At 45.2% G+C, this 13,410-nt stretch overlaps 1 protein-coding gene across 1 annotated transcript in view; it reads right to left on the bottom strand.

Annotated features, from left to right (window-relative positions):
- Nucleotides 1-11,608: 11,608 nt before the first annotated feature.
- The window catches only part of LOC139049543 (endothelin-converting enzyme 1-like), a 28,478-nt gene continuing 26,676 nt past the window's right edge, over nucleotides 11,609-13,410 (bottom strand). The window contains exon 8 of the mRNA XM_070525089.1: nucleotides 11,609-13,131. Coding sequence (XP_070381190.1) covers nucleotides 12,829-13,131 — 303 coding nt within the window. The 3' untranslated portion in view covers nucleotides 11,609-12,828. The remainder of the gene's footprint in view (nucleotides 13,132-13,410) is intronic.

The raw sequence follows: 13,410 nt of genomic DNA, 5'->3' as shown, positions 1-13,410 counted from the left end.
CACCTCATTTTGACCAGTCTAAAGGATTGGAGCGGCAAATCACTGAAATAGTTGCGCTGTGCGGGTAAGCGTCCGGCCTGCCCAGCGAGCCGCATCATATTTTCTTGCAGACAAACAGCCGTTCAAGCGGGCCAGACGTTAAATAAAGGGAAGTATTCGTGCGTAACGGGACTCTGAAAGCGGAAGAAGTTGTTCACAGGTTTGCTTCACGGCTGGAGGAATGATACTTGGTCGTTTTCTAGCTTCATAGGCTACTCTTGCTAGCAATAAAAGCAGCGCTAGACGGGACGAGTGAAGGGACACAGACAACAGCGCTGTTGTCTGTGTCCCTTCACTCGTCCCGTCGTTTAGCGCTGTTTTTATTGCTCTTAATCATGAACCAACCAGCCCAAATGCGTACTCTTTTGCAGTCTACTCTCGCTAGGCTACACACTGCAAATCTTGTTACAATGAGGCGTTAGCATCTCACAGTGTATAGCAGTAATGTCGCTCGTGCTTTCAGAAGCTATATAAAGATATTCTTCACTCTTAGAACGAGACTACAGACTGTAAAGTTTTCTGGTCAGTGTGTCTTAGAATAAAAACAAATGAAGGGCGGGATACACCTTCTTTTTGTGTTTAGCTGATACGTGCAATAACTTCGTCTGTATCCGATGACAGGCGCTTGTCCTTGCTCGCAGTATGCAGTGTTCGAGCCAGTGCCCAGGTTTGGGAACACAGCAGGCACCTGACGCCCATAGAATTCTCAAACCCGGTGAAACGTGAAAATGAATACGCATACGAACCTATCGGACTAAGTTTAGTTTCTTCTAACATGTTTCCAAAAGTTAGCGAGGGTTTCCTTTCGGCAAATTCAGGCCGTAGTAGTGTACATGCAGATTTGTATACCAGTTAGACCACTTGTAGTGGAATTTAACTGTGTGCACAATGTGTGCGCCGCTAGTTTGCTTTCTGACATAGTGCTAGCGGCATCTCACCGCGTTTAATGAGCAAGAGCTCGATAGTAATGCACATAGTTTCTGAAGATGACCTACAAAACTTGTTTGATTACCAATTCTCATCTATTTTAGTACTTGTTTACTCTTCCAATGTCCTTGGCCATAGACGAAGATGGCCTGTTAAGCAGTGACAAAAATACGTCAATATTTTACTCCAATATCCGCAGTGTGAGGAAGAACCTGAACCTTCTAGTGGCTTCTATGACAAGATATTCCCAATCTTTTCATATTGTAGCACTTACAGAAACCTGGCAGCATAAAGATGAGAAAGTTGTGCTTCCTGGCTAGGTTATGCTATCTCATCCGAGGGAATAAAAAAACTGTGGCGGTGGTGCTGCCTTTTTTCTCAAAAATGGACTGTCTTTCTCGTTTTTGGCACCAGTCATCCTCAGGCATACAGACATAGAAACACTGTTCAAAAAACTGCCCTATTCATTCACTGTTGGAGTTATTTACCGCCCACCAAATTCACGCCTTTCGTCCTTTCTTGATAAACTCGCAGGAATTCTTGAAACGCTTACTACTTACTCAGAACGCATAATTATTGTTGGCGATTTCAACATTGATACCACTACTGAGTGCCACAAGGACTATGTGAGCCTGTTAACATCGTACATTTTCCGAAATATGATTAATACACCCACGCGTGTAACTACCTCCTCTTCATCTATTATTGATCATGCATTAACAAATATACAGGCTGGGATACGCACGGGGGTTTACAGAGAACGCATCTCCGATCACCTCCCACTTTTTGTTGCTACTCACACTGATATACAACCAGAGCGTGAGAGCAAGAAGTATGTGTCTAAAATATATGATGCACTACTGCATGATAATCTATTGGCCGTCGACCCAAGTGCAATATACCATGATGACGTCGATACAGAGTTTATTAAGCTAATTGACGCGCTTTCGCAGATGGTTACTAACTGCAGCCGAAATATTAGTCTTAGCTCTTACGAAGTACCATTATGCCATTGGATGACTGCGGCAATCCTCGCCGTTCTAAAACAGAGCGATTCATGGTACCGCAAATGGAAGCAACAAAAGGATAATGTTTGCTATCTAAACCAATTTAAGAGCCTGCGCAACAGAACCGTGTCGATGATTAGGGCAGGAAAAAAGCATATTACAGGCGTCTCGTTGAACAGGCTTCCGTCAATTCACATAGGCTCTCGAAAATAATCAATGAGGTTGCTGCCAAAGCCAGTTAGCGCCGTGTTCTCCCGGAAAAAATAGATCGCACTACTATAGAAAGATTTATTTCCTTTTTCATCAATATCGGCGCGGCATTGGCTGCTCATTTATCTGAATCACAACAACAAAATGCTGGATCCAGTCCAGTTCTCCATACTTTTGGAATGTTTGAAATCGAACCCGATGAAATTAAATCCATTATTCTCAGCTTACCAGGCAATAAATCGGCCAGACTGGAGGGAATTTACCCATGCATACTTAAGGAAAACACTGATATCTTGGTACCCCCCCCCCCCCATGGCATGCAAACTTTTTAATCATTCATTAAAATGTGCAATGTACCCCTCTGCACTAACGATTGCCAAAGTCGTCCCGGTATACAAAGATGGAGACCGATCCAACCCGTCAAGCTACAGCCCTATTTCTATGCTAAGTATTATTAATAATATTTGCGGCGAGATTCTATCCAATACTATTTGCTAATTATTAGAAAAATACAACTTACTCTGTCAACAGCAACATGGATTTCGAAAACATCATTCAATGGCATCTGCAGTCCTAAGCTTGACTCAATTAATTATTACAGCATTACACGAAAACAAACTGGCCGCCGTTGTATTTGTTGATTTAAAGAAAGCATTTGATACCATGGTTCACACTAATATGCTCACGAAATTAAACCACTATGGATTCCGCGTTGAAGTCTACAGCTTGCTTTCCAGTTACATTGAAAACAGTCAACAAGCTGTAGTTATCAATAACATATCATCACTTCAATATTTACAGGCCGGGGTTCCTCAAGAATCCGTTTTAGGGCCCATGTTATTTTCGTTATACTTGACTGATTTGCCGAAGGTCCTAAGTTGCTCTGATATTTGAATCTATGCAAATAACACTGTGATCATAGTTACAGCTGACAACAATGAGAATCTATGAGCAAAGACAAACGCTGAATTGAAAAAAATTTCAAGCTGGTTTTTCACCAACAATCTAACTATTAATTCAAGCAAAGCCAAATACATAGTATTTAGCTCACGAGCAAAAGTTATTGACAGCTTCCAAAATTAACATTTTCATTAACGACCACTCACTCGAACGAACACATTCATTTAAGTATCTTGGTGTCATTATAGATGAATATCTTCACTGGACAAATCAGATTAGCGCCGTCTGTTCGAAGTTGGCTTCTAGCTGCTATGCTTTTTTACAGGCCCGCAATTGTTTTAACACACATACACTGCGTACCCTTTATTTTGCCCTTATTAACAGTCAATTTACATACTGTGTAGAAACATGGTGTTTGACATACAACACTTACCTTGATCCTATCTGGCGATTACAAAAGCGGGCTATCCGAATTATAACACAAAGCAAGTATACTGAACCAAGTAAACCAATTTTCCAGTTATTAAATATCCTTCCTTTTGACCTCTTGTGGTCTTTAAAAATGGCGGTGTGTGTAAACAACATAGGAAAATATATTCCACTTTTCAATGCCCTCCTGACCCGCCGCGGTTGCTCAGTGGCTATGGTGTTGGGCTGCTGAGCACGAGGTCGCGGGATCGAATCCCGGCTACGGCGGCCGCATTTCGATGGGGGCGAAATGCGAAAACACCCGTGTACTTAGATTTAGCTGCACGTTAAAGAACCGCCGGTGGTCTAAATTGCCGGAGTCCTCCACTACGGCGTGCCTCATAATCAGAAAGTGGTTTTGGCACGTAAAACGCCATTATTTATTGCCTTCCTATTTCGCTCTCCTTGTCTACTCACAAGGAACCTCACACATAGTAACTTTAATCTGCCACCGAATATTAATATCTACAGGGAAAGATTGGTGCAGTTTTCAGGAGCCAAGGTTTGAAATGCTTTACCCCTTGAAATAAAACAGTCCCACGAAACAAATAAACCAATAAGAGCACACTCTATGAGCCTTATTTGATCTGTGTGACAATCGTTTTCGGTTTGTGTTTGTTGTACCGTGTTGTTCATGACAGATCTTTATTCACTCTGCTGTAAATGCAGATTATTTTATTTTCTCCTCATTGTATGCTGTACTTTGGTATTTCACCGTGATTTTGGGCTTTTCATTTTACACAAGTACTATGTCATTGCCGTCGTATATTTTTGTTTCTGAAGCCCACACTAGCCTCTGGCTATGGGTTCATTCAGTGTTTTGATCATTTGTGTGGCAAGAGTAGCAATAAAATGAAGATGAAATGAAATGAAAACAACACCTTCTACTTCTGCCGCTAAACTAAACCACGGTATAAAAGTGATATATCGCTTCGCGGCATGACATGTGCCATGGTCAACTTCAGACCTACCGAGGCAGTTATAATTCCTGCTTCCATGCCTACAGGTTAGGTATATGAGCGAGAATACTCCTGCTGCTTAAAGCATAAGTAACACTCATGCTGTGGCAGGAAACTATAAAGGAACAAAATAAACTCACAATCCCGGCCCTGCGAAAGTATGTCCAGCGAAGCTATTGAAAACCACCATTACAACTTCTGAGGGGGGCATGCAATGCTTTATGTCTTGAGAGTAAGGGTAGTAGTGCCATGTTAAGGTTATGGAAGGAATGGGAGCAATTGTAATTTTGACAGCACGCCGCCGGCCATGGCGACGCTGCAACAACATTGAAATCAGTTGCTTGGCTAGTTTATTTATTTATTAGCTGCATGGCCACGTAGGGCATTACAGAAGGGAGGGGATAGACTTAACTAGGTACACGAACGAATTATTTTAATGCGTGGAGAAAACACGTCATTTGATGCGGCATATGCAATGCTTAATGATAAACTGTTCCAATCTCGAGCAGTTCTAATAAAACAGGAATAACAAAAGACGTCACCCCTACAAGAAAGTCTTTTGCGACACGGGTATCTTCACAAGACAGCGGTAGTTCAAGAAGCGCAAACGGATGTTCTGGCATACTTTGCTGCTAACCATCGAGGTAGGGGGCGCGACGCCAGTGCGGAGGCCGGAACCTCAAGGTCATCAGCGTGGAATATTTATAAAAACTTAATATGCACCCGTACTATGTACATGTTCATCAAATACTTGAAGACCAAGATTTTGCAAACAGATTTGATCTGGTCTATTCGATTTTCCCGAAATGTCAAAAAGCCCCGAACTTTCTCACTCGCACGCTTTGGACGGATGCGGCTAATTTCTCCAGAAACCCCCACGTTAATCTTCGCAACGCGCACTACTGTAGTGATAGGAATCCCCACTGGCTGGCACAAACACGACACCGATACCAGTAGTCGTTTAATGTGTGGTGCGGCATTTTTAATCAAAACACCTTTTTGACAACACACTACGATGCAACGCTACGTCAACGCCATCCTCGAGGGCCCCGTGAACAACGTGTGTTGCAACGTTCCACTTGTGCACCTTCGGAACATCTGGTTTCGACACGATGGTGCTCCTGCGCATAGTAGCAGTCACTCTCGAGCGTGGCTCGACAAGTTTTTTTTCTGGACGGTGGATTGGCCGGCACGGACCTGTACCCTGGCCTGCAAGGTCGCCGGACATGACACCGCTGGACTTCTTCTTGTGGGGCTACGTGAAAGATCGCGTATATAGCAGCGAAACTACCCTACCGGACACCCTGAAGGCAAAAATAAGCAGAGTCTGCCGCGAGATTCCAACGTCGTTGATCAAAGCTGCAACAGCATAAGTGTTGGAAAGAAGCAAATACTGCATTGGCTTCAGACGGTGACCTGTTTGAGCACGTGCTATAAGTGGCAGTGGAAAATATCACTGAAAACTGCTTAACCACTGAAAATACCACTGAAACTGTTTAACGCACAAACATGACTGTTTAACGCACATTCATGATGTCACCCTATCCTTAGACAAAAAAAGCTTGCAACATAGATAGAAATAGGCAGAAGGAACTGCTTTGTTTTGCCTCTTTTACGGAGTTCAAGAGACAGAAATTGTAAATGGATAAACCAGTTGCACCTTTGGGTGTTTTTTTGTGGGCGGCTGAGACTGCTTACGTGCATTTTGTTTATTTTGTATTGAAATAAACTCCTGAGTATCTCTTTTCGGTTCTTCTAAGAGCTGCCTTTTCTTTCATCGTGCTTTTTTGCACACTGTTTTTGACAATGGTTGAATTTCTCTTGCAGATTTGTTTCGAGAAATGCGAAGGTTAAAGCTACGCCGAGTGCCTCGTGATCGAGCAAAACATTCTTGCGCTCGCATATGCTGACGCTTATCGCACCACGCTGGTTAAGTCGCGAAAACTTTCGAGTCAGCCTACGTGGCGAAGGCTTGTAAAATGCTGCGATAAACGAATGCAGCCGTATATCTTTCAAAGGTTGCTTGAAGGCGCTTCATTAGCGCCACGCGATGGCTCATCTATTTCATATTTCGCGTATTTCGCGAGCTTTTGTTTTCTTTTTTTCCTGTAAAGAAAACAACCAGACACTTCAGCACGAAAGAAATGCTTCATTCGCAGGTTAATTGAGGTGCCCTACAACTTTTCCATTGACATGTTTGCTACACAATCAGTAAGTAAAGGTTCGCAGATTCAAAGCAATTAATTAGGACTTCGTGAAGAAAAAATACTGCCTGTTAGTACACACGACTGCCGCTACAATGCACTCTGTCCAATTTCTCTAGAACTCTTGTTTTTTTTAATCTAGCTGCTAATAAACTGGGACACCCGGTATAGCTTAAAAAGAAGCGCACGTACAAAAGAAAGCGTGCTCACTTGCCTACGTTACCGCCGTGGCACGGCCTTCGTCGGTATAACGAAGGTCGTTCCATAGCCGTAATGTCAGAAAATGAGCATTCGTTTTGTTTTTAAAACACTTCGAACGCAAAACAAATATGGACGAAGAAAAGGAGCAACACAAGGACCAGTGCTCGTCTTTAAGTTGCTCCTTCTCTTCGTCCGTGTTTGTTTTGCGCTCAAAGTGCTTTTCAAAATTAATCTGTTCCAACTAGGCCGACTCGCAGATATGCTTCATTCGTTTTGTTTATGTGTGCCCCTTCAGGCTAAACTACGTGCATACCCCCGGACCTACAGACTGTTCTGTATATATATGTATATATGTACGTTTTCTTCAAAGTTCAGCACGCAGGACCTGACGTAACATACGCAGGAAAGAGACGACAAACTTTTGGGAAGACTTCTTTAATTACCGTTTTCCGCTGGGCAGCCGAAAACGTTAGGATGTCTTCCAAAAAGTTCGTCGTCTCTTTACTGCGTGTGTATATATATATATATATATATATATATATATATATGTGTGTGTGTGTGTGTGTGTGTGTGTGTGTGTGTGTGTGTGTGTGTGTGTGTGTGTGTGTTCCCGCTTTCTTAAAGATCGCTTATCATCGTAGCGCTATTAAAATAAGCGTACTGTAGAGTGCACTGTGTTGCCGGTATACACGAGCGTCCACGGTACGCAATGCTCGAGCACTGGAAAATGTATGTACCACAGACAGGGTTAAAATCCTGTGGGGTGGGCGAGTGCATGCAAAATTGCATTAGTTCACTTAGTGACAACGCAGGAGGCGAATTGCGCATTGGCCGATACTCGAGCACAATAAGCAGCGCATGCGCATTGCCCTTTCTCGGTGTCACAACATTAGTTCGGCAGAAGGCGCGAGAATGCAATTTGGCATCAAGTCCATAGATTAAGTATATTGAAAGCTTTGTCGGGTCACCGTTAACATGCCTTCACACCGTCGCGCTTTACCGCCACTTCCTAGGTATGAGTAGTGCGTCACGCGGCATTTTTTTCCGGCTAGTTTGCTGTTTTTAATGCATTATTATGTCTTTAAGTAGTATTTTTCTCACGAATATAAGCTTAAATAAGTGCACGGAATACAGTTTCAAAACGAGTATTCATGAGAAGTACAGCACAACGCAAGCTAGAAGTCAATAGTTGTTGCACGCGTTTTGAGAGATTTTTAACCCACGAGGGAAGAGCATTAGAGAAGTAGAGCAGCGGGAAAGCAAGAATGACGCCATGTAGAAACTTATCGATCCCTATTTTGGCACGTTATCATAGATTTCGCCAAACCAAACGCGCAGGTTTGCGGCCGTGTATCCCACAGTGACTGGGAACCCGCTTGAATGTGATGTGGTGGCCGTTTTCTTGCACTAAAGTTTTTTTGGCTCGGCAGTTTGAAGAGCCAGCACTCTGTAAGCGCTTTCTTTCAACACCACTCTAAGTAGTTGCAGAGCTGATTTTGCGTCACTGAAGACTGTCCATATTTGAGGAGGTAGCCGCGAAATATATTGAACGGCCTCTCTAATTGCCACTAGTTCCGTAGATGTTGCAGTCGTCTTGTTATATAGACGAAACCGTCGAATGACTTACCAGAATTTACCAAGTGCATTCTGATTTTCTGTCAGCGTATTTGCCAGAACAAATATGGTTAAGCTCCGCGCCACCACGTAGCTAGACCATGGAGACAGATCAGGTCGCTCACGTACGGCTACGCTAAGTTCCTACATCACAATGGTAGTGGTATGGACGGGCTTTAGTTTGCGCCTCCGCCCATCCGTCAAAACACGCAGCTTGCCTGTAGTTACCCGAATACTGAACGCACTGCGACAGAATTCTCGCAAAGCACGCTGCTTCGATAGCTCTCACTTGGAGCGGCTGGCGGAGAGGTTGGAGAGGCGCTGATTACAACACAACCGGAAGTAGACGACACGACGTCCCGTCATGACGCAGAGCCATTGAAGGCGGAGCTTAGCGGCAATCGCTCGGCGAACAAGTCGAGGAGAATAAGCATGGCTATGGCTTTGGCTAACTTGTAAACGTCCGTAGCTTCACACATATTGCGGTGCGAATGTTTTACTGTACCTGTACGGTAGGCATCTATAAAGCCTGTCAGTCAGTCAAGAACTTTATTGAGGTCCTGAGGGGTCTAAGCCGTTGGAGATCGCACGCGGCGAGCTCCTTGGGCCGAAACCGTAGGCGACGCCCAAGTCGGGACGGGAACGTGGTGACGCTCCGCCAGTTCTTGGGCCCTCTGGACGGCCTTGAATTGCAGTTTGAGGTCCGGGCTTTTCAGGGCTTCTTCCCATTCGGGCTCACTGGAGAGAGGGCCCTCTGGTAACGCGGTACATTGCCAAAGCATGTGCGAGAGTGAGCAGTAGGGTTCTGGGCAGTCTGGGCAATTTGCCGGGATTTCTGAATTGTAGTGGCTTAATAGGCCTCGTGACGGATACGAGTCCGTTTGCAGCATTCGAAACGCGGCCGCCTGCGCCTGTCTGCCTGTCTGAACAGTTTCTTGGACCCTTTACCAACGCTCCCTCCCCCCCCCCCTATTGCAGCACCCATTCATACGATTTTCCGTTCCCGTACAATATAGAAAGGACCCGAACAATAGCCGAGAACTAGTTCACAACAACTCGAGCCCCTTTAACAAAAACGACCTACATATGCTCGCCACTTAAAAAAAGTTTACACGCTTTAGAGCTTATCTTGTCCCACAACAGTAATCGCCATTGCCTTCCGTTCGTTTTATTTCTTGAAAACTCTTCGCGCGTTATATTCCTGTCAAAACTGCTATGTCAGGCGGATGTGCATACCGTTTATGGCTTAGAAGTACGAGGAGCGCAGCACTAAGGAAAGGAAAGGCGCACGAGGTAAATGGCGATAATTGTGGGAAAAGATAAGCCCCTAAGCGTTCAAACTCTTTTTAAGAGTTTACCAGGCATATATTGCTTGCTTAGTAAAGAATTCAATGTTATTCAGCCACTAAAATAAACATAAGTAGAATTTGTTATCAAGTTATCGCTATGCTAACTTATCAAGTGCGATCTTTATACTCACTCAGAGCTTCTCTAGCACCCTCACAGGTTTGTTTCTGGTAAACGATTTATTTTACGAGGGAGAACCCTTAAACTGCAGCTCCACCTTCTTGGATTACATTTAACTGTTACGTATTTGGTATACTTGGGTGCCTCGACTCTTATGGTATCTTCAATATGGCCGCCTTGATCCTCCAAATCAGTGCCGTGCAGGTTCGACGTTTTTTTTTTTTTCTTTAGCTCAGAAGCACACAACGAGCAGGCAAGCCGAACGTACCACCCGCTCTCGGAGCAGGATGAAACGGCAGACGCCGAACCACATCACTACAGCGAACGTCCAATTTCGCTCAGCCGAAGTTCCCGGTGCTGCTGGAAAGAACAGCGCACGCACAGGTAGGACGAACGTTCCATAAGAAACCGCCATGCAATGGCTTTTTTTAACAGTGCAAGATCGCCAAAAGCGGCGACGCTGCGCTGTGATGACGTGCGGCGCAAAACGCTCTGTCTTGACGAGTGCTCTTAGGACAAGGCTCGGAGCGCCTGAGAGCACTCGACGGACAAGGCTCGACGGACAAGGCTCGACGGAGTGCTCTTAGGACAAGGCTCGGAGCGCCTGAGAGCACTCGACGGAGGAGGAAAGCAATAGAAAAGAACCAGGCTCATGCAAGGCCATGCGGGTGCGGTCAAGCGCACTCCGGAATGACCATCCGAAGCTGCCATTAGGCACAGCGACGGGAAAGTTCGCTCTGTCATTCAGGACTTCGTCCTAAGGTCGACGCGATTAAATTCGTAATGCTTTTTCGCCAACTGTATTTTGATTTGTGTTATGCGAGTTACTCTTCACTTTCATCAACATACACTCAAAGTTTTCTTTTCTAATGTGCCGTTTGTCAGCCAACGGCTACTCTTGCTATAATCTTATAAATTCCAAGTTATGACTTGGGAAAACCGATTCTTGAAGGCGAAAAACGAAGGAGAAAGTTTCATTTCATGAAAGTTCGCATCGAAACCCCAACGCCAGTACATCAGCGCGGCATCGTTGATTTCAAAGGGTGTTCTCGGGGTCGAGTCGTTTTGGCGACCAGTAAACGATCTCAAGACTACCCAACTATTCCCTTTCCACGTTTTAGAATACAGCGTAGTTCATTTCTACCTATAATAAAAATAGCGCTGACGCCATCAAAGCTCCTCGCGTCACGCAGGGTTCATGTGGGAACTACGTCACCACCGGTCTATAATTCTCGCGTCTTTCAAGGACTCTCGGGCCTGCACTCACGGTAATCGTGACCCCTCTCTGTTAACGATGATTGCCAGTCCGGAAATACGTGATAGGTGCGCAAAGAATGAGGAAGCGACAAGGGTAGAGCCGCCGATAGTGTAACGACCGGTGATCCGCAGAATTAAAAGAGCCTTGAAGTGGCCTATCAATGTGGTGCAGTGGTCGAAAGCTATCAAGGCTCCAACGTACAAATGGCCGATGCAGGACCAAGCCTAAGACAAGGTTTTGACAAACGAACTGTTTGTTATAGCCTCGAGGACGACAAACCGTGTGTGGCAGTGTACACGTAAGTTTCGCTTTTTGTCATCTTGATACGGAATACCAATAAACTCATACGGAACGTGCGGAGTATGACACTCGTAGTCGGTATATGCACCATGGTTCAGACACGTTTCACATTGATGCCAAAAGGAGAACAAGAGTCTGTCCTCTGCTAAAAATGTGCTCGTGCAAAAAAAAGTAGAAAGTAGACGTCACAATCGCAGCGCTCCTTGCGCGTTCCATCTCAGCAAAGTCAATTTTCATACGCATACGCGTCACAGTAAGAGTTCAGGTGGTGCGCCGACTGCGCAGCATTCATGGCACAAACGTCAAACGGGCACGTGACTTATGCCGCACTCTCCTGCAACACAAAAATCACAGCAAAGCGCGGAACACTTTCAAAGTACCACGAAGAGGATTAGCTTACAAGTGCACAGGCGTTCTGAACATTAGAAAGTGGTAAACATCATTTACGCTTGTTCAAACGTACGCACCGTTGAGCATCAAAAACGGATATGTATGTGTATATATAGCGAATGACGAAAAACTGCAGAAACAGGAGGGCGGAGAAAGGGGGTAGATGCCCATCCCAACAAAACACCAGATATAACCTCTGTCCAATACCGGCAGTGCGCCGTAAAGTATCTAACGGGTCACACCACACAGTCGGGAACGAGATACAGAGTGAATCATCAGTTCGTCCCATCGTCATCCACTAATTCATACCCCGTGCAAATGGAATCATCACAGAGATTAGCGCTGCACAATGTGGGACAGTTGGCTGGATGACGTAACTCGCGCGAGCTTTATGTCACCCACACCAAAAAGACACTTGCTGTTTTGCGACAAATGCAAATGCGTTTTACAAATTGTGAAAGAAAATAAACAAGGGGCACTTTACACGCGACAAGCATCAAGCAATTACCCCGGCACATCTGGTTTATGCTATACGGTTTCATCTATCCCCCATTGTTAACCCTTCAGTTTGAATAGAATGATCTCGGAAGGATTAGCGCAGGGAAAGTGCAGCCTGTTTGTTACTGTCTTTTTTTTACTGATCTGGATCAGAATATAGTCGCATGACTGTATATTTTGATCACCTGTCGGATGAGACTAAGGAAACAAGAATTTCAGCCCGGGTTAAACCTATACGCTTTCGCTAAATCTGTTAACACTGTCGATATGTACAAAACATGCCGAGAGCTTGAAGCGCAGTTTTGGGAACATGGTTATAATAGCTATAAAAGAAAACCATATCGTGGTGTACCACGCGGTATACAGTGCCGCGGAGGTTTCCGGTGTCAGAAGCCTGGGCACTCCTCCGATCGCATGTTGCTGTACGGCGGGCAAGAGAAGACGTTCGCGAAGTCCTCCTTGTGCTTGAGGGGGCCGTTGCACAATGCCGTTCCATTCTCTTCGGCGCAGAGCGTGTAACAGTGGACGACGTAGAAGAGCTGGTGGCCCGTGAGCGGCACGTCCTGCAGCCGTTCCTCGTCGAAGGACGGTACGAGCTTGAGAACCATGAGCGCGACGTCCAGGGCAACGCTATCTACCACGTTGGTCTCCATAAGACTACTCCATTGGGGGGTGGGCTCCCCTTGCCGCTGAAATAGCGTGGAAAATGACAAGCCTTAATTAGGGCGCGCACCCTGATTAGGGAGCGGCGGCGTGAGGGGGGGGGGGGGAGGTCAATGGAGCTGGAATTATCGAGTGGGGGTTGAAACAACGTGCGACAAAACCCACTGTCACCGCGCCCCGCCTTCCGTCAAGTGCGTAATGTACCCACGATAATGTAATCCTGGCTACGTAACTGCGGTTATATAGTAAGATTTGATGGATCTCTAAAAAAGGCCAATTTTGGATTGTGATCTTCGCATAGGATG

Source organism: Dermacentor albipictus, chromosome 9 (genome assembly GCF_038994185.2).
Source record: "Dermacentor albipictus isolate Rhodes 1998 colony chromosome 9, USDA_Dalb.pri_finalv2, whole genome shotgun sequence".
NCBI lineage: Eukaryota > Metazoa > Arthropoda > Arachnida > Ixodida > Ixodidae > Dermacentor > Dermacentor albipictus.
Note: the sequence above shows the minus strand (reverse complement) of the source record. Positions and strands in the feature narration are given on the sequence as shown.